Source organism: Hemitrygon akajei, chromosome 12 (genome assembly GCF_048418815.1).
Source record: "Hemitrygon akajei chromosome 12, sHemAka1.3, whole genome shotgun sequence".
NCBI lineage: Eukaryota > Metazoa > Chordata > Chondrichthyes > Myliobatiformes > Dasyatidae > Hemitrygon > Hemitrygon akajei.
This window is the reverse complement of record NC_133135.1, coordinates 59,052,648-59,071,976: the sequence shown is the minus strand read 5'-3', so window position 1 is coordinate 59,071,976 and position 19,329 is coordinate 59,052,648. Positions and strand designations below refer to the sequence as shown.

The 19,329-nt window shown below is 39.8% G+C and overlaps 1 protein-coding gene across 1 annotated transcript in view; it reads left to right on the top strand.

Moving 5' to 3' along the window:
* The first annotated feature begins 614 nt into the window (after positions 1 to 614).
* The window catches only part of cachd1 (cache domain containing 1), a 178,951-nt gene continuing 160,236 nt past the window's right edge, over positions 615 to 19,329 (top strand). Inside the window, exons 1-2 of the mRNA XM_073063198.1 lie at positions 615 to 856; positions 1,441 to 1,725. Coding sequence (XP_072919299.1) covers positions 1,450 to 1,725 — 276 coding nt within the window. The 5' untranslated portion in view covers positions 615 to 856; positions 1,441 to 1,449. The remainder of the gene's footprint in view (positions 857 to 1,440; positions 1,726 to 19,329) is intronic.

The following is a 19,329-nucleotide window of genomic DNA, read 5'->3' as shown; positions in this document are numbered from 1 at the left end:
TACATTCAAAATTAATTAAAAGGGTATTTGAAAAATTCCTCCACAAAATATAATTTAACTGTGCAAAAGTAATAAAAAAAGAATACAGAGCCTTTTTTTTAGAGTAAAGATTCGATTATCTCGTACACTTAAGGCTGCCATTCGATTTTCTGAGCAGGAAAAGCTTGATAAAAAAAAAACATTCGATTGTAAATTGAAACCACAGACGAGAAAAGAAAAGCAAACCAGCAGGTTTCCAAGTCTGCCCAGGCAGGTAAGCTCCATAGGATAAGAGGGGATACCCGGTTTGCAGCAAACAAACATTTTCAACATTTTGAAGAATTTGTTGCAATCTGCAATTTATCACACAAGAACTCGGCGCAGAAGTACTCCTTCTATTTAACATTTTGCTCAACATTTTAACAATTTCTTAAGTTCTCAGTAGATTTTAAATGTGATTCGGCATCTCCCTTCACCAATTTGGAAATAAACCATTCCCAAAAGAAGTGGAGTGGATTATATTCTTTGAGTGGAATGGATTTGCAAATATCTTATTACCTGAAATAAAGTACTGGAGTACCTCACCAAGGAGAGGGTGATAGAGCGACATAGAGGTTAGGTAATGGCATGTTTGTGTTTCTAAACCTAGCAGGTTTTAGGAAGAACGAAGACTTTAAGGAGTAAAAAAAAGTTGCAGATCTGTAGAAAAGGATGAATAAAAGTGGATAACAATGAGATTAGTTTTGAATTCAATGCAGTGAGAAAAGAAAGAGGAAGAAGAACATGGAGGATGGTGCATTGGTAGTTTAAAAGAAAACAAAATGGGAACGTTTGGAGGAGAACTAAATATAAAGCCATTGCAAAAATAGAAGATAAGGTAGGTTGTGTCGGAACAGAGAGGTTTTGAATGCGAATCATTCCAAAGGAGACACATTTTTCTTGCATCTTGTGTAAAAGCCCTGGAGGAGTTTCAACAAATACACTGCCCATAAAAAATGTGGAGGCAGTGTTAATGTTTTGTATTTCATTGCGTTAATATTTAACGGGAATGATTATTAAACATGTGTCAAAAATGACAAAGTGCATTTCCTCCGCAACCATGTTTGGAATTGATTGCATTTCGTCAGGGAGGTTGCCATGGTTATTTGCTTGCCCGATGCGGAGATCCAGCGCGGATTTTGCTGCGATCTTTGCTGCTGGAATCCAAGTGCTTTTCTGCCAAAGAGTGAGCGGCAGCGTGTCGCGGGATCCGCACAGCAGCTAAGTACTAGCTCAGAGAATCTCCGTGGAATAAACATTTTTGTGTATTTTGTTTACACTTAGTGGGGGAAATAAAGAAGGACGACTTCCATTTGGAAAGATTTGTGCATTTGGTTGGCATTAGGAATGTGGGCCACAGTTTTTTAGCATTGGGGGAAAAGTTTGCCGCAGAGTTTGAGAAGTTTCTTGTCGCATCCACAGTTTTACATCATGGCGAGAGGGAGCCGCGGATGCGTTGAGATGGGAGCTGGACTCTCGGCCTGGGCACCGGCAGCAGCAACTCCCCGGCGCCGCCGTGCCCGCGCCTATAGCCCCCCGAGCGTTTTCCTTGTCGCCCCCGTGTTCCTGCTGTTGCTCCGGCTCATCTCGCCCGGATCCGCCGCCCCGCCAGAGTCCGGAGACTTCGCCATCCTGGAGGAAGCACAAGTTCTCGCGAATCAGATGCGAATCCTGGCCACCAGCGAACTTGGAGTCTTCAACATGCAGGTAAGGACGTGGGGTTTCTTCGGTGGATGCTGTCCGTCTGCGGAAGAAAATGGGGAATGCATCTTAATACTAGAATATTCTGTTTGGGAACCTGCTCCATAATTCTGCCGTTTATTATTGTCTAAGATCTTGGGTGCACAAGTTGCTTGAGAAATCGCACCCATTGTTATTGGCAAATAGTATGGGTGCAAGCGTTTTATCTCGTTTAGTTAATATATGAACTGGTGTCCTACTGGTAATTGGAGCGCAGCATATTGGCTCCTGCTGTCATACAGATCATATGAAATTAATCTTCACTCATTCCAAAGGTAACCCATTCTAATATACTGTCTGCCATTGAATATCCTTCTTTTCGCCTGTGAAGTCTCAGTTTGCTTTTCGCTCACTGATCCCAGCAAAGCTCTTGTTTGTTCCCAATATTGGATGCAGTCTATTCCCATTTTATAGAAACAGTCATTTATCTTTCATCCCGTTGCCCCATTTGCCTTTGTATAGGTTGTAACGCGTTAACCCATTTCCAGTCATTGTTCTCTTCCATTTATTTATCGACTTTTCTCAATTATTGGTTACCCATGTCTTGAAATCTTGTATCTAAGCTTGATATCAAGATACAACATCTCTTTTATCTTCTTGAACGTAATTCCTTGTAAAATTTATGTTTTATACTTTCTTTCTTTTAGACCCATCATGTTTGGAAGGCATAATGTTGCACGATTGAGGATTAAAGGATTTTGGGATTGTTGGGTGCATCTGACCTGTGACTTCTCTATTCTGTTATCCCAAGCATTACAGGCTTTTCTTCGGTGATGTGTTAGAGCTGCTGCTGTTTGTAGTCGGATGCATTTAGAATGTTTCAGTGATCCGTTTCTCATCATTTTGTAGTTTTTGAACGTTCTTCCAAATACTATGTCACTTTGTACTCTCATCACAAATGTATTTAATACTGCTGGTTTTAAAATGTATATAAATATGCATCAGCATTCTTTCACTCGCAATGCAAGGGTGATCCTCCATTTAAAATGTATGCACTGTTTTGGTTTATTCCTCACCTACAGATGTCAGTGACGAACAGAAGGATGGATGGCATCCTAAGTCTGTATGGGGCTAACAAAAGGTGAAAGCAAATGGGCTTGGCAATCAAAGAGGTGTTAAACTTGCTGTCTCTGTGTGTGCCACTTTAACATGTGGGACGATTTGCATAGGTGGATGAAGGTCTGTCCCCCTACAGTCCCCCAGTTCACCCTCTGTTTTTGTAAGTCAGGCGTCAGTAAACATTGATTGGCATTTTATTATTTGTATAATACAAAAGACAGGCTTGAAGAACCCCGTTGATTTAGGTGCTTGGTGTAGTGTGAAAAGGTATTAAACTAAGATTAGGAAATCCAAGATTTGAATCCTGATCTGTACACAGTTCGTTGATCACAGCCAATGCAGCAGCTGAGGATGGGGGGTGGTGGGGGTGTTGATATGTTGTATTTCCAGGATAGGAAGGGGAGTATTAGCTGAGTCTGAGCATCTGATAACCATTGACCACTGCTTTAAAGTATGTGGGTGGTATATTCTTGATGGTGATGACTGAACTGATAGTCTTTTGACTGGCTTGAAAAGCAAGATACCAGATCAAACATAACCACCTTTGAGAGAGGAGTTCTATGTATTTTCTTCTCTCTAACTCTACCCAAGTGGGCAGGTGTTGATAAAAGCACAAGGTTCAGGCACAGTATTTAAACGTGAGTAATTCTCACAATAATTTGTCTTCCTTTTAAGCACTTGCCTCACGAGGAATCAAATACAGCTTTCAGATTTATTTAACTTGCTATTTAAGAATGGTATTTTAATTTTGATAATGTGTATAACTTGGATCCTAAAATCGTAGTTTCCTGCAGGTGCTAATAGGTATAATGTAATTTATTTATGGAAACTAATATTACACTGGATTACTTTCTGCCCTCCTTCTGGAAATGCTGATTTCTCCAGTGATAGATTCACAAGTATGCCCCCCCCCCCCCAAGGCCGCTTCTGATAATCTGCAGAAAGTGGCAGTCTTTGTGTGCAGGCATGGGTGCTGCGTACTACTGAACTATTTTACCGTGGTGTGGCATTTGAGCCAATCTCACTATTCACTGTTTCAATCAGCAATAGATTTGTGGGGATATCAATTGGCAGCAGCAACCATGGATGATTTTACATTAACTGGTGTAGCGGTATGATGAGAGTTAGCTAAATCAGTATAAATCAAAATTGAAACTGGAATGCAGTTCATATTTAACAGATTGTACACGCTTTTAGAAAAACCAACAGTTCTTTGCATTGTGAGCGGATTCTCAATATCTGAGAACTCATTCAGTGTTATGTTGCACAGCTAAGAAGCTTGACAAATAGATTTCATTTCATGCATGAGGATTCTAGAATAATAAAAAAAAATATTGCTCATACTTGAAGTGTCATACACTCTGGTGAAGATGTCCAGTAGCAAGAGTCAATGCCTTAGAAGAACGTGTGTAACTTCTCCTGACAAAAATTGGAGTCTGAACAATTGGGATCAAGCTGATCATTGGAATTCCGTAACTTAATCTGAGCTAAATATCAGAGAGAGAGTCATTTCTTGTGGATTTGCCGGTGTTTGTTTTATTTGACTTTGGTTTTGTTCTCAAGCTATGTGATAGTCTAATAGCATATCATCTGAAGAACTCTGTAAAAGCTGGAATAAATCTAGATTCTAAACTTTTCCTCAGTATATTGAAATGCTCAAAGGGCTTGTTTAGCCCTGTGGTGAATAAATGGTCTGACTGCAGTTCTCATTTATGGTGAATTAACCAGCCTGCGCTGTTGGTCAAAGAGAGCAACTATTAAGTACCCAAGAAAATGCAATTTAAAAAATAATTTGCATTTATTTTTAATCGTTATAATCATAATACAATGGAAAATGTGGATGTGTCGCAATGCAGGCTGATGAATTGTGTGCAAAGGATTCTGCTCGGGTTTTAGGATGCAAAAAATGGAAGCAGAGTAGCAGCTTGATTGTTCATAGACTAGTGGCCATCTTTGGTAGTTACTAGAGTAGATCACGTGTGATAATGCAGAATGGCCCCACTTGCATACAACCTCCCAGGGTATTACGTCTCCTTCAAACATTGTCAATATACGTTAATGGTGCTTGTCTGATGGAACATGACAACTCAATGGACAAAATCGTTGTTTCTCTGGTGTTATGAAGCTTAACAATTTAATTTGGAATTTAGTTTCATTAAAAGGTGCTGCCCTTTGAAATAAGGCACATTGTGCACAAGGGAACAGGGAGAAATCTTCCATTGTACATGATTGCTAGTTGATTTGGTTCCAATTGTAATGTCATTCTGAAAGGTTATTTTGAAAAATGTCGCCATTGCCGAAGACCGGATTTTTTTCATCTTATTTTACCATGACATTGTTCCATGAAATGTGTAAAACAAAGTACATTCAGCAAGTCCTGGAGGAACCATTGTTAGAATCCTGGGGTTTGTGAGAATAAATCAGAATTTTTAATCGAGCTTTGAACTGCAACATCAAAGTGCTCAGAAATCACTAATGATGTAAGCAGTGTCATATTAGCAAGGACTGACATTTCACTTCAAACACCAAGAGCACAGCTGTCTGAGGCAGATATTAAAAAATGTATATGCTGGGCAAGGTGGACAGGCTGATAATTAGGATTCCTATTAGCAGACACCAGTCTGAAAGCAGTTGCGTTTTGTGGTGAATTTTGGGTGGAAATGTTTCAGCAAAATTGCAGTGAAATTATTTGAAAATGACATTTGCTTGTTTTAAATTGACTGTGAAACTGCAGGGATGAGATGGTCTTATTCAAATCTCAAGAATCTTGTTTTGTCCCCAAGGATATTGGGAATGGTTCGTTCTTCTCAGAATATGACAGAGTTGTCATGTGAACTTATATAAAATGTGAAAGTGAAATCTTTTGCTTGAATTGCGTTAAAATATTCAGTAAAATGAATTTCTGTCTTGGTTTATGTCAAGAAAACATTTTGAGTTCTGCTCTGAAAAGAAAATGATAGAAACTTAATGTTTCAAAGTGATGATGCTACTTCAGAAGTGGTATTGACCTGAACTGCTAAGTAGATTTATTGTTCCAGATGCTGAAACTGAAAATAAAAATCCTCATTCAATGTTGGAGATTTTATTTCTTGTCCCCTGTTTATATCCCCCCCCCCCATATACTTTTACCAGCATAATGGAAAATCAGAATTTCTGATATTGGAAATCAAATAAAACAGAAGTGCTGGAACTACTTGGTAGCTCAGACAGAACGTGTGGAGAGAGAGCTTGTTAATGGTTCAGGTCAATAAATTTGCATCAGACCTTGCAAGTTTGGACGATGGGTTATTCGACTGCAGTGTTAACACTCTTTCTCTATCGGACTTGCAAGTGATTGGACCACTTGTCTTTTTGTATTGTGGACGTCCTTTCTTAGCCAGTGCCACCACTGTCACTAGTCTTTCAGGCTTTCCTGGTCCACACTCTATTATTAATGTTTGTCTGTGTTTGCTCTGCTTTCCCCAATGCTTCTCTTTGACAAAACTTTCATTTGCATTTTTTCCCAGTTCAGTGAAATGTTACTAACTGGAAACATTAGCTTTATGCTGCTCTCCACAGATGCTGCTTGACCTGCTGAATATTGCCTGCCTTTTGTTTTCATTTCTCTCAGTCCAATACTGAGGCTGATGGTACTTTCAGCTGAAACTTGAAACCAAGGACTCCTCTGCCTTAAGAAAACATAATCACCCCATGGCACTTGTCGAAGAGGAGCACTAGAAATCTTCTTGGTGACTTGACTAATATTTGCTCCTCAAGTAGATCACTATATCAGGTTGCCTGTGTCCGAAGCCTTCCATTATGCAAATTAACTGCAGCTTGGAGTTCGGAATTCAACAGAACAATTAGTCCTGTGTGTTTATTTCCTCCTTGTGTGACGGTACTGGACTTGTGCTTGTAGAAAGTCTACACTCTGTAACCAAGGAGGCTGACTGTGGAGCTGAGCTATCTGCAGTGCCCATGCAGCAAAATTTGAGAACATTCCTTCTGCAAAGATTGTAATAGGAGAGTCAGTAATGCCACCCCAAGACCACAAAAGATCTTGAAGTGGGGTAATACAGTCTGATTATGATTAGATATGCCAGTGCCAAGGATTGGAACATGCTGACTATTAAAGTCAAGTTGTAAGTTAAGTTCTGAATAGGTGAGCTGGCTTTGAATTGATTGGCATTCCAACTCATGAACCAACAAAATAATCAAATGCAAATTAAGGTAGCAGTAGATATTTTCAGTGGTTGAAAGTTTAGCATTGGAGTGGATTATGTTGACTATTGATAATTCTATTTATTTTATAATATTTTAATTTCAGATCATACAGAATAAAAGTGTTCAATGTAAAGGAAACTTCAAATTGAAATGTGTCTAGTATATTTTATTTGTATTTGCTCTGCTGCAGGGGTGCCATTAAAAAAATTTCAGTTATTGACCTCTCATTAATCATATTATCAGTTCATTAAGATATTTGGAGCAGTTTTGTTTTAGGCTATTATTCTGTGCCATCTGTGACTGGCTTCAATTTTGCCAAATTGAGTTAATGAGCAACCTTAATAGCTCAGAGAAAGAAAGAAAATTGTGCTTAATTCAGGTTTGGAAAGGTAAATGAATGTCTACTTAAAGACATTCCCCCTCAAACTGCAGTTTTTAACACCCTGTTGGATTGACTGCAAGGAGAGCTCACAAACTGGATACAAAATTGGCTGAATGATAGGAAACAGACGGTAATGGTGGAAGGATGTCTCTCAGACTGGAGAACTGTGACTAGTGGTGTGCCCCAGGGTTAGTACTGGGCCCATTGTTATTTGTCATCTATATTAAAGAACTGAAGGCATAGTTAGTAAATTTGTACAAACTTGCAGTGAAGAGGAGATTCAAGAATCGAAGTGGGATTTTGATCAGCAGGTAGGTGGGCTGAGAAATGGCAAATGGAATTTAGTTTAGTGTTAAATTTTGGAAGTGTAACATTTTCAAAGGACTTTTACATTGAAGGGAAAAGCTCTGGATTCTACTGTGATCAGAGGGAACTTGGATTACAGATGTATAAGTCCCAGGAAGACAGGACAGGGACAAGGGCTTTTGGCATGCCGGACTTCATCAATTAGGGCAAGGAATTTAGAAGTCGGGAGGTTATGTTGCAATTGTACAAGATGTTGCTTATGTTGCACTTGGAGTATCATGTTCAGTTTTGGCCACCCTGTTATAGAGAGGATGTGATTAAATTGTAAAGAGTTCAAAATGATATACAAGGACATTGCCAGGACTTAAGGGACTAATTTGGAGGGAGAGGTTAGATCAGGTGGGCCTTTACTCCATGGAGCGTAGGAGACTTGGGTGACCTCATAAAGATGTATAAAATCATGAGGGGCACAGATAGGGCACACGGTTTTTCTTCCCAGGGTTATTAGGGAATCAAACACTAGAGGTAATCACTTTAAGCTTAGAGATAAAAGATTTAATAAAAAGCTGTAGGGCAAATTTTTTTCACACAATGGGAAGAAGCTATATGGAAGCAGATGCTAGAAAAGGTGGTTGAAGCAGGTACATGAGATGAGCAATAGGAACAGAATTAAGCCATTCAGTCCATTGAGTCTGCTTATGATTTACTATCCCTCAACCACGTTCTTTTGCTTTCTTAGGAACAGGGGTTCCTAACCTAGCATCCACAGATGCCTCGGTTAATGGTAGGGGGCCATGACATTAAAAAGGTTGGAAGTCCCTGGTTTACAGTGATATTGGCAAAGTGCTGGGAAATGGGATTATCTTGAATACACTTCTCAGTTGGCATAGATACAATTGGGTCCAAGACACTTTTTCAGCATGTTGTAATTCAATGACCATGAGAAATTATCAGGAGGGCCATTTGTTGACATTAATTTTTGGTTTTCCTCTCAACAGGAATGTTATTCTTCAGTGTGTTTATGGTGTACAGCCCCACATTCTAATCACACTGATCTATTGATGTATTATCCATCATGTGGTGAAGTGGCAGTTTGTATTTCAGTAGCACTTTTTTTAGATCACGCAGCTTTGGAATTCCCTAACATTGCAAGTGGAAAGTAGGGTTGGGAATTGATAAATTGGTAAGGGTAAAGTAGAGATTTGGGGGCAATTGAAAAGATATGATGTTTAAAAGGATCATAGTAAGATGGTTGTAAGTTGCCCACAGAAAGGAGATGTGTATATATAGGGCAGCAGAGATGGAATGAAGGGTGGTTGTGGCATGAGGCTAGAAGAAGTCAAGGACTATAATTTTAAATTCATTATGAAGGAGAATAGGAAATCAGTGGTAGATTCACACAGAACCATGAAGTGATGACGTGTATGGTTTAGGTGTCTGTCGAGCAGCAAAGAGAGAGCAGGACTTCTCTTTCAATGGTTACAACCATATATTACAAAAGCATCAGAACCAGGTTTTTTATTATTATTGTCTCATCTAGTTTTTTTTGAGGCAGCAAAATCATGCAAAGGCATAAAATTCACTAAAACTTTTAAAATAATTAGTGCAAGAAAAGGAATAGAGAGTGTTTATGGACCATTCAGAAAACTAATGTCAGAGGAGGAGGCTGTTCCTGCATCATTGAGTGTGGGTCTTCTTGCTCTTGTACTTTCCCCAACAGTAGATACTGGAAGAGAGCCTGTTGTTCAAGGGCTGAGAGAGAAACTTTGTGTTCTTGATGCAAGTGTACTCATGGCTTGTATATTGTATTACATTGATAACAAAAAAAAGTGCTGGAAACACTCAGTGGGTCATGCAGAAACTATGGAGAGAGAGGCAAAGTTAATGCTTCAAATTGAAGGGTCTTCATCAAAACTGGAAAAATGAGAAAGCAAATTAAAGTTGCAGAGAGTGTGGAGAAGGGATGGTTAGGGAAGACTGAATATCTGTGATGGGGTGAGACCAGAGTCATTGAACTGAGAATTCATAGCGAATCAGGCTGTGGCTGTGGGGGTGGGGGGGGAGGAACTTGCAATATTACAGACGGATACCATAACAGCAGAGCTGATTGGTTTCCGATCCAAATAGAGAAAGCAAAACTGCAATATTCCCAAATAGACGATGAACTAAATACCTTGTGCTTCATTGGAACAGAACAGATGGACACAGACAGGTAGGTTGAAATGGGGTGAAGGATTAAAATGATACGAGCTAGAAATTTGGATTTGTACCTGCAGACTGGGCAGAGGTGCTCCAACAAAATGTTCACCCAGCCCATGTGACCATCAAAGATAATGCACTGCATTGGGAAAAAGTGCAAATGAGTCATTGCTTCACTTGGAAGAACAGGAAGGAGAAGTCAGGAGGACATGTATCTGTTCTTGTTGAGGGATCAGTGTGGAAAGGACGAGATAAGCTGCCACACATGAGGCTGCTTAGCAAGATAAAATCTTATGGCATTACAGGAAGGATACTGGTTTGGATAGCAGAATGGTTGACAGGCAGGAGGCAGCGAGTGGGATTAAAAGAGGCCTTTTCTGGTTGGCTGCCAGTGACTAGTGGTGGTCCTCAAGGGTCAGTAATGGGACTTTTCACATTCTTTACCAAAGATTTAGATAATTGATGGCTTTGTGGCAAAGGTTGCAGATGATGCAAAGATAGGTGAAGGGGTAGGTTGTGCTGAGGAAGCAATGCGATTGCAGCAGGACTTGGATAAATTACACTTGGATGGAATACACTGTTGTGAAATGTATGATAATGGATTTTGATAGAAGGACTATATCTAAATGGGGGGAAGGTTCAAACATTAGAGGTCAGAGGGAGTCTACAATTGTGCAAGATGCTCAGAAAGTTAATTTACAGGTTGTGTCTGTGGTAAAGAAGGCAAATGCAATGTTGGCATTTATTTCAAGGGGAATAGAATACAAAAACAAGGAGATAATGCTGAGCCTTTATAAGACACTAGTCAGGCCGCACTTGGAGTATTGCCAACAGTTTTGGGCTCCAGATCTTAGAGAGGTTGTGTTGTCATTGGAGAGAGTCCAGAGGAGGTTCATGTGGATGGTTCCAGGAATGAAGGAGTTAACATGCGAGGAATGTTTGGCAGCTTTGGGCCTGTATTCGCTGGAATTTAGGAGAATATGGGGAAGGGGGTCTCTCATTGAAACCTTCCTAATGTTGAAAGGACTAAGTAGGGTGGATGTGGAGAAGCTGTTTCCTGTGGTCAGTGTATCCAGAACAAGGGTACAGCCTCAAAATTGTAGAACAGAGGTAAGGAAGAATTTTTTTTGCTAGGGAATGGTAAATCTGTGAAATGCTCTGCCACAGACTGTGGTGGAGGCCAAGTCCGTGTGTATATTTAAGGTGGAAATGGATTGTTTCCTGATTGTTCGGGGCATCAAAGGATATGGTGAGAAGGCAGGTGTATGGGGTGACTGGGATTTGGGATTGGCCATGATGGAATGGCAAAGTGGACTTGATGGGCCGAATGGCCTAATTTTGCTCCTATGTCTTGTGGTTTTATGCTCTAAATAATGGCTTCAAGTTCCTGGGTATCAATGTCTCCAAGGATATGCCCTGGGCCCAACACTTGGGAAAGAATGCATGCCAGTGGCTCTACTACGTTAGAGGTTTGAGGGGATCGGTCACCAAAGACTCTTACACATTTTTGTAGATGTACGATAGAGAGAATTCTGATTGGCTGCATTGCCATCTGTTATAGAAGTTCCAGTGTTGTAGACTCAGCCAGCTGTATCACGGGCCTAAACCTCCCCACCATCACGGACATCTTCAAGAGGCGGTGCTCAAGAAGTTGGCGTCCATTTTTAAGGACCCTTACCATCCAGAACATGCCCTCTTATCATTACAGTCGGCCCTCCTCAGCCGCGGATTCCATATGTCCTGATTCAACCAACTGTGGATCGGGAAAACCCAGAATTTTTCTCTCCAGCACTCGTTGCTTGACATGTACAGACTATTTTTTCTTGTCTTTATTCCCTAAACAATACAATATAACAACTATTTAATAGTATTTATATTGTATTAGGTATTATAAGTAATCTAGAAAGGAATTAAAAGTGCAGGCAGTCCCCACGTTATGAATGAGTTCCGTTCCTGAATCCGTCTTTAAGTCGGATTTGAGGTCGGAACAGGTACATCCGGTATTACTTAGCGTCAGTCAAACGTTTATCTTAGTATACAGTACATATTTTACCTTTCTATGCATATAAAACACTTAAGAAACATACGTATTTCAATAATTTAACCACTGCATTGCTTAGTAATAATTGTAGCTTTCATCGGGGCAGGGCCTTTCACATTCTTCATTAAAATTGTTCCGATTGTTGACCGACTGTAGCCTAACGATTTTCCAATGACCGATGGTGTTTCACCTCTTTCCGATTGCTTTATTACTTCCACCTTATTTTCAATCGCGATCGTGATTATTTTTGTGAACAGAAACACTTTGGATTCAGAGCTGCGCCGCCAGGTCCTAATGTCCACCCCATGGGGACGTGTTAAATAAGGTCTGGGGTTCCACTAGGTCCTAAAGACCACTGCACTGATACATGTTAAATAAGGGACTTGAGCATCTGCGAATTTTGGTATCCGCGGGGGTCCTGGAACCGATCCGCCGTGGATGAGGAGGGCCGACTGTACTACCATCAGGGAGGAGGTAGAGGAGCCTGACCACCCATACTGAATGAGCTGGCAAAAGCTGTTTCCCCTCCGCTATCAGATTTGCAAACAGTACACAAACCCATTACACTACCTCATTATTCCTTTTTGTTGCACTTTCTTTTAGTAATCTCGTGTCTTTGCACTGTACTCTCTACAAAACCAAAAATTCATGTCTTTTAGGCCAGTGATAATAGATTGGATTGTGATTTTTGATTCACCACTGAAGTGTATCTAGTTGTCTATATGCAAAAATGCCTGTGGATTTGACTGCATTTCTAAATTATATTGTGAGGGAGATCATTGCATGAACTAAGGTAACTGCAGAGTGAAAATGATGGTGGGAGGAAAAAATGGCAAAAAAACTATTTTTCCTGACAGACTGATAAAGTAACACATGATATGGATCAGCCATCTTAATCCCCAAAGCCCCTGGGCAGAGACTTGGCTGTAAGAATTATGGTGTTAATATTTGAGTTAGACAGAAGTGAAACAGTGAATTGATTTGTGAGGAGGGATGTGGAAGTTTTCATTTGGTGGTTCTCCATTCAGCTCCACTAACATGAGATAAAGTTTTAAAGATTAGTTAAAATGAGTGTGAATTGCCTTTGTTTATTAAAGCCCAGTGCTTGTCCAAATTCTCAGGTGTCCTCAAATGCAAAATTTACTTTTATTTTTCCAAAGAATGAAGTTAATCGTAGGCTATGCTATTTGGAGTGGATATTTATCTTTATTATAATCCATCATGACATGATCCCACTTTGCTCTCGCTCTTTTCTGTATGCACACTTCGAAAGAAAACCTGGTTTGACTGATGGAGATTTGGATGACTTCATTCCAGTAAATGGCAGTTAGAAGTTGTGTTGACTGTTTTATTTTGGAGCTTTTTAACCATAAGAGATAGCGGGGATCTAAAAATCATACTGAAATATTTAGAAAGGAGGAAAAATCAAGTAAATGAAAAGGTCAGTACTATAGAATCAGTCTGAGAATTAGAAGGCAATGAATGAAGAATGTGATGATCCTACTATTTTAGGACAATTGACTGAATGTGAGTATGGAAATGATTTAATGGATTTTAATATAACAGGTATATCTTTGATTTTTTTCTGAATAGAGAGCATTGATGCATTTTTGCTAAAAATGAGCTGGGGAGGGGGATTAAAAGTGGATGAGAGGTGAGAAGTTTTTAGCCTGGCAACATTTTCTTTCATGGTCATAAGTGTGAGAGTTGTTGAAAGAGCAGTAAGGTCCTGATGAGCTTTCATGGGATGCATCATTCTAGGTTAATCTGAAGTTTGCCTTGTGTGAGGATTTGTTACTGATACATCTCTTACCAATTTTAAAGAGCTACTGATTGCATTGCCATTGAGGGCAATTACTAAATCATGGCAAAATGATAAGGGGGCGTAGAATAAAATTTCGTACTTTTTTAGACCAGTAAGTTACTCAATTTCAGGTAGAGATCTTGATATTGCGTCATAATTTCTGTAGTACTCTGTTCTTTTTTCAGAAATGTTTAAATTTGTATAGAATCTTTAAAACAATTGTATTTCATTTTGAAGGAGTGTATTTCAATTATACAGTTTCTATTTTTGTGAATGGTTTTAAATTTTGTAAAATATATCAAAAGGACCATAATTTTTTTGTTTATTTATGCATTGTATATGCTTATTATTGGCTAGGTCAGTATTATTGTCAAATACAACTTTTGAAATTGGTGGTCACGTATCTTGTTGAAGTGCTGCAGTTTATGGATGTCTCCTTAATGCATGGATCTGTTCTTCAAACTTCCTGCTCTTCACTGAGAGGAGTTTCTGACTGCCTTGAGTAATACCCTGGTTAAGATTTCTACTGCTATGCTGTGAGGTAATTTGTATTAGCAATGTTCTGTGTGCTGGAAAGAGAGGTTTGGCTTCAGCAAAGATAAGGAGGCATGTTGTCCGATTTAGGAATGTGTGTCAGCCAGTCAGGATTGTGGGATGTGAAAGAAGGTTCCAGAGAACTGTGGGGAAGAGTTTTCTGAAGGACGGTTGGGTTTGTGGTCTTTCGGTGGGGCGGGGCACGAGGGAAGATGCCACAGGATGCCATTGGAAGGAGAGTCTCCGCTCCAAGAAGTGCTGTGTGCAGATGAATGGCTCCAAGGAGGAAGGCCCAGCTCTCCTGAGAGAGAGCCAGCTTGGTCTTCGAGAGGAGTCTGGAATGTGGCAGGTGCTTTTCATGCAGACTGTGAGTCCAGTGCATGAGTAAACAAGATACACCCGGAATACTCCAGTATTAGCTCAACGGTCATGTGCATATTGGACTGGTTTAACAGAAATGGGCCCTTTTTATTATCATTTTTCACTCAAATCGAGCTTCCTTTAATCAGAACATCACAACACCCCTGTTTGTTTGAATCCCAAATCATACTAACTCTAGACGTATATTGCTTATGAGAGGTGGCCTTCTCAACACTGAGTCTCGTGGCTGATAGCAGAGTTAGATAATGAGTATACGAGCCCCCGATGGGAAGATTCCACTTGGTACCAGTTTAATTCAGTAACAAAAGATACCCCATTATTCTTGTATTGTACACTATTCATGTAATAACTCCTTGAAAATGCACATTTTCAAATGACTGAATTAGCCATTTTATGTTTTCTTCCTTTAAAAAACGGCACTTAACTTTTTTTTCAGTGACGGCCACATTGCTATAAATACCTAAAAGCCACTAGAACATAATTGTATTATGTAACTTGTACTTCAATATCAGCCTTAAGCTTATAACCATTTTGTGGAGGAATGTAAAAGATTGACTTTTTATAACAATCAGGATTTCCTCAGTTTTAGCAAAGTGGTGAACAGAAATTAATGTGGCTGAAATTCATAGGGTTTTGAACTTTTACTACATTTTAGTATCTTTAATTTTACCTAGCAAGCTGATAAACTTGCACCCTTAATGAAAACTATCAAATATTTAAATGTAAGGGTTTCTGTAAGTTGTAATATGTCTGTGATTTAAAGACAAGGTGCATAAATAAACACCAAACCTGTTCTTTGGATTAATTTAGAATATAGGCAATATTAAGTTAAAGATCAGCACTTGGCTGATAGTCTGCTCCAACTTTTGATTATGGTTGACTTATTTTCCCTCTCAGTACCGATCTCCTGCCTTCTCCCTTTGACCTTTGCCCTTACAAACCAAGAACCTATCAACCTCCTCTTTAAATATACCCAATGACTTGGCTTTCACAGCCATCTGTGCCAATGAATTCCGCAGATTTACCAGCTAAAAATATCCCATCTCATCGCTGTTCTGAAAGCTCTCTGGTCCTAGGCTCTGAAACATCCTCTCCATAACCACTCTATTGAGGCCTTTCAATATTTGGTAGGTTTCAATGAGAACCTCCTTCATTCTTCTGAACTCCAGTGAGTCCAGGCCCAGAGCCATCAAATACTCCTCGTATATTAAAAATTTCCTTCCAGGGATCGTTCTTGTAAACCTACATTGGGCCCTCTCCAATGCTAGCTCGCCCTCTCTTAGATAAGGGGCCCAAAACTACTCAGAATACTCCAAATGTGGTCTGACCATTGCATTATAAAACATCAGCATTATATACTTGCGTGCTAACACTGCATTTGCTTTCCTCACTACTGACTCAACCTGCAAGTTAATCTTTAGGGAATCTGCACTAGGACTCCCCAGACCTCTTGCATCTTCGATTTCTAAATTTACTTCCCATTTAGAAAATAATGTACCGGTATGCCTTTATTCTTGCTGCCAGATTGCATGGCCATAGACATCTCTGCACTATATTCCATCTGCCACTCTTTTTACCCATTCTCCTCATTTGTCCAAGTCTAAAGACTAAGATCACGGGTAAAGCCCTCCCAGTCAATTCAGCACATCTACACGTAGTGTTGTCACAGGAAGGCTGCATCCGTCATCAACCTCACTAATCAGCTCATGCTTTCTTCTCGCTCCTACCATCAGTAAGAAGGTGCAGGAACACCATTAGGTTCAGGAATGGTTATTGCCCCTCAACTGTCACATTCTTAAACCAGGGAGGATAACTTCACTCAACTTCACTTGCCCCATCACTGAACTGTTCCCACAACCCGTGGATTCACTTTTAAGGAATCTTCATCTCATGTTCTTGATATTTATTGCTTAGTTATTAATTATTATTATTATTTACCTTAAAGCTCCATAGATCAAATCTGTTCATTACACAACACTCAATCCAGAATTGGCTTTTCCCTCATGGACTCGACCACATGCTGCTCTAAACGCATCCTGTAGGCATTCCTCAAATTCCTTCTCTGGGAATCCAGCACCAACCTGCTTTTCCCAATCTACCTGCATATTGAAAGCCCTCATGATCACCATAATATTACCCTTTATACATACCTTTTTAAATTTATACGCTGTTATAATTTGTAACCCATATCCTGGCTACTGTTTGGAGGCCCATATATAATTCCTATCAAGTTCTTCCTATTGTTACAGTTTTTCACATGGATATACATCTTCTGACCCTATGTCACTTCTATTTCATTTTATTTTTTTACCCATAAAACCACCTCTCCTCCTCTGTCCACTTGCCTGTCCATTCAATGCTATGTGTATCCTTGATTAAGCTCTCAGCTGTGATCTTTCAACCATGGCAGTGATGCCCACATCATCATACATGCCAATACACTACTGCACTACAGTATCACCTTCAGTCCTGTGTTCACTACCCTTTTCAGTTTTTGTCTCCATATTGCTTGAAGTTAAATAAACTAAGTTGTATAAGTTTCTTAACATTTCAAATAATGATTCTGTGGTTAAACACAGGTGATGTTGTGAATGTAAATGTTGGTTTCACTTAGCACAAAATAAAATAATACCTTGATTATTTTCAAGGAGGCCATAAACCAATTACAATTGGGAAGAAGTCTTATTTCTGAAAACATTTTTGTGTTGTGATTTTAGGTTTGGAATGCTGAAGTGTTAATATTCGGCTCAAAGTTGAGGGTTATTTGACTAAACAAACATTTGTGGGATTGTGGTTTCTGTAGAGCTGTTGAGTGTTGGAGCATTGTTTTGCCTGTAAAGTGATATTATAGGGCTAATTCAGGAGAGTGCGCGAGGCTCCATCTTGAGTTCTTTATTTTCCATAATACATGTTTACAATCCTTATTAAATAGATCCACTAGCTGAGATGAAAGAAAGATTGTATTTTTTTTGTTGGAGGTTTTCTTTACATTTGGCTCAGGAGCTTTCTAGTCTTGGTGTGAGCTTCCCAAATCGCTGCGACAAGAGAAGGGGGAAAAAAATCGTTATCACAGCAAGCTTGAGTGGAGAACAATGGGGATTGTTGAAAATTGGGAGGGGGCAGGGGGGCACAGAGGGGGTTGGTGCGAATAAGCTTTGGAATGCAAGGCAATCAGTGCAATTGACACGCATGCATCGTGGCATTTGTTTGTGCATTTAATTCACTTGCTACTCCCAGCAGTGGCTTTGGCATTCAGAATGAGGAATTTAGGTAAAGGAGATTAGTTTTTTTTTACTCATGACAATAGACTTTACAATTCCTATAGCTCCCAGTGGGTACTGATTCTCACAACCTCAGGTAGCTAGCTGTCATTGCTTTTAGTGGTTTAAGTTGTAATGGAGCTTAAATCTTCAATTCTATGGAAACGAAACCACCTACTGTAATTTTGAGTTGGCCTCATTTGTTTTTTCACTTTCATTTGGTATTGAATGGCCATTCTTTAATTGTAAAGTTAAGGTTGTCTTTGGCGTGCTTGCTTTATTGTGGTTGGTAACGGAGCTGAACTCGTGTGTGCATGTTGTAATGGAGTTCATTGGTGAGCAGGCAAAAAGCTGGATAGTCTATTTTTCCTTCGGAACTCAAAGGATCTCAAGGCAAATTACAGAGGAGCTACTTTTATGCTAATTAACATGATTTTATTTAATTTAGTCTGTGCACATAATCTAAGATTTAGATAAAAGTGCTGTTTGTTCTAATTGGTAGTGTGTAACACTGGTAATTATTCCTGTCTTGTCAGGCAGGCAGTCTATATTTGCAGCACAACATTAACGTGCATAGAGACCACATCCAGGAGTACAGGCCAATGGCACCTGGAAGAGGTGACCAGTTTCAAATTCTGGATGCTAACACCTCTGGGGATAGGCACAAATGACACTTGCTACTCTTGTGACAAAATTAATCTGGGTTATTTGTACAGAGTGACATTGCAAAAATATCAGTGGGATGTAATGACAGTGGGAATTTGTAATGACACCAGTCCTCATTGAGGGATCAGCAGTGGAAAGGGTGAGCAGTTTCAAGTTCCTGGGTGTCAACATCTCTGAAGATCTTTCACGGGCCCAGCATTTCGGTGCAGTTACAAAGAAGACACATCAGCGGCTCTATTTCATTCGAGGAGATGTGGTACGTTCTGAAAAACTCAAGCACGTTTCCAGAGCTCCACTGTGCAGAGCATTCTGACTGATTGCATCACTGTCTGGTGTGGACGGGTTACTGGATAGGATCAGAAAAAGTTGCAGAGGGTTGTAAATTTAGCCAGCTCTATCATGGGCACTGATCTCTCCACCATCAAGAGCATCTTCAAATGGTTATGCCTCAAAAAGGTGGCAGCCATCATTGAGAACCTCCACCACCCATGTCCTCTTCAAGGTTGTTTAATTGTCATTCCACCCATATATAAATACCCATGAATACAGCCAAGCGTAACAGTATTACTGTAGGACCAAGGTGTAAAACAGAGTACCAGCAGTCATACAGAGCACAAGACACGTAGAGCGCATATAAAGTAGCAAGAACATATAGCAGCAAAATACGGTCACACAAAAAAAAAGTTCATGTCCCTAATTCCATGACTGTTGTAGCAGTCTGCAGTTGAACACAATA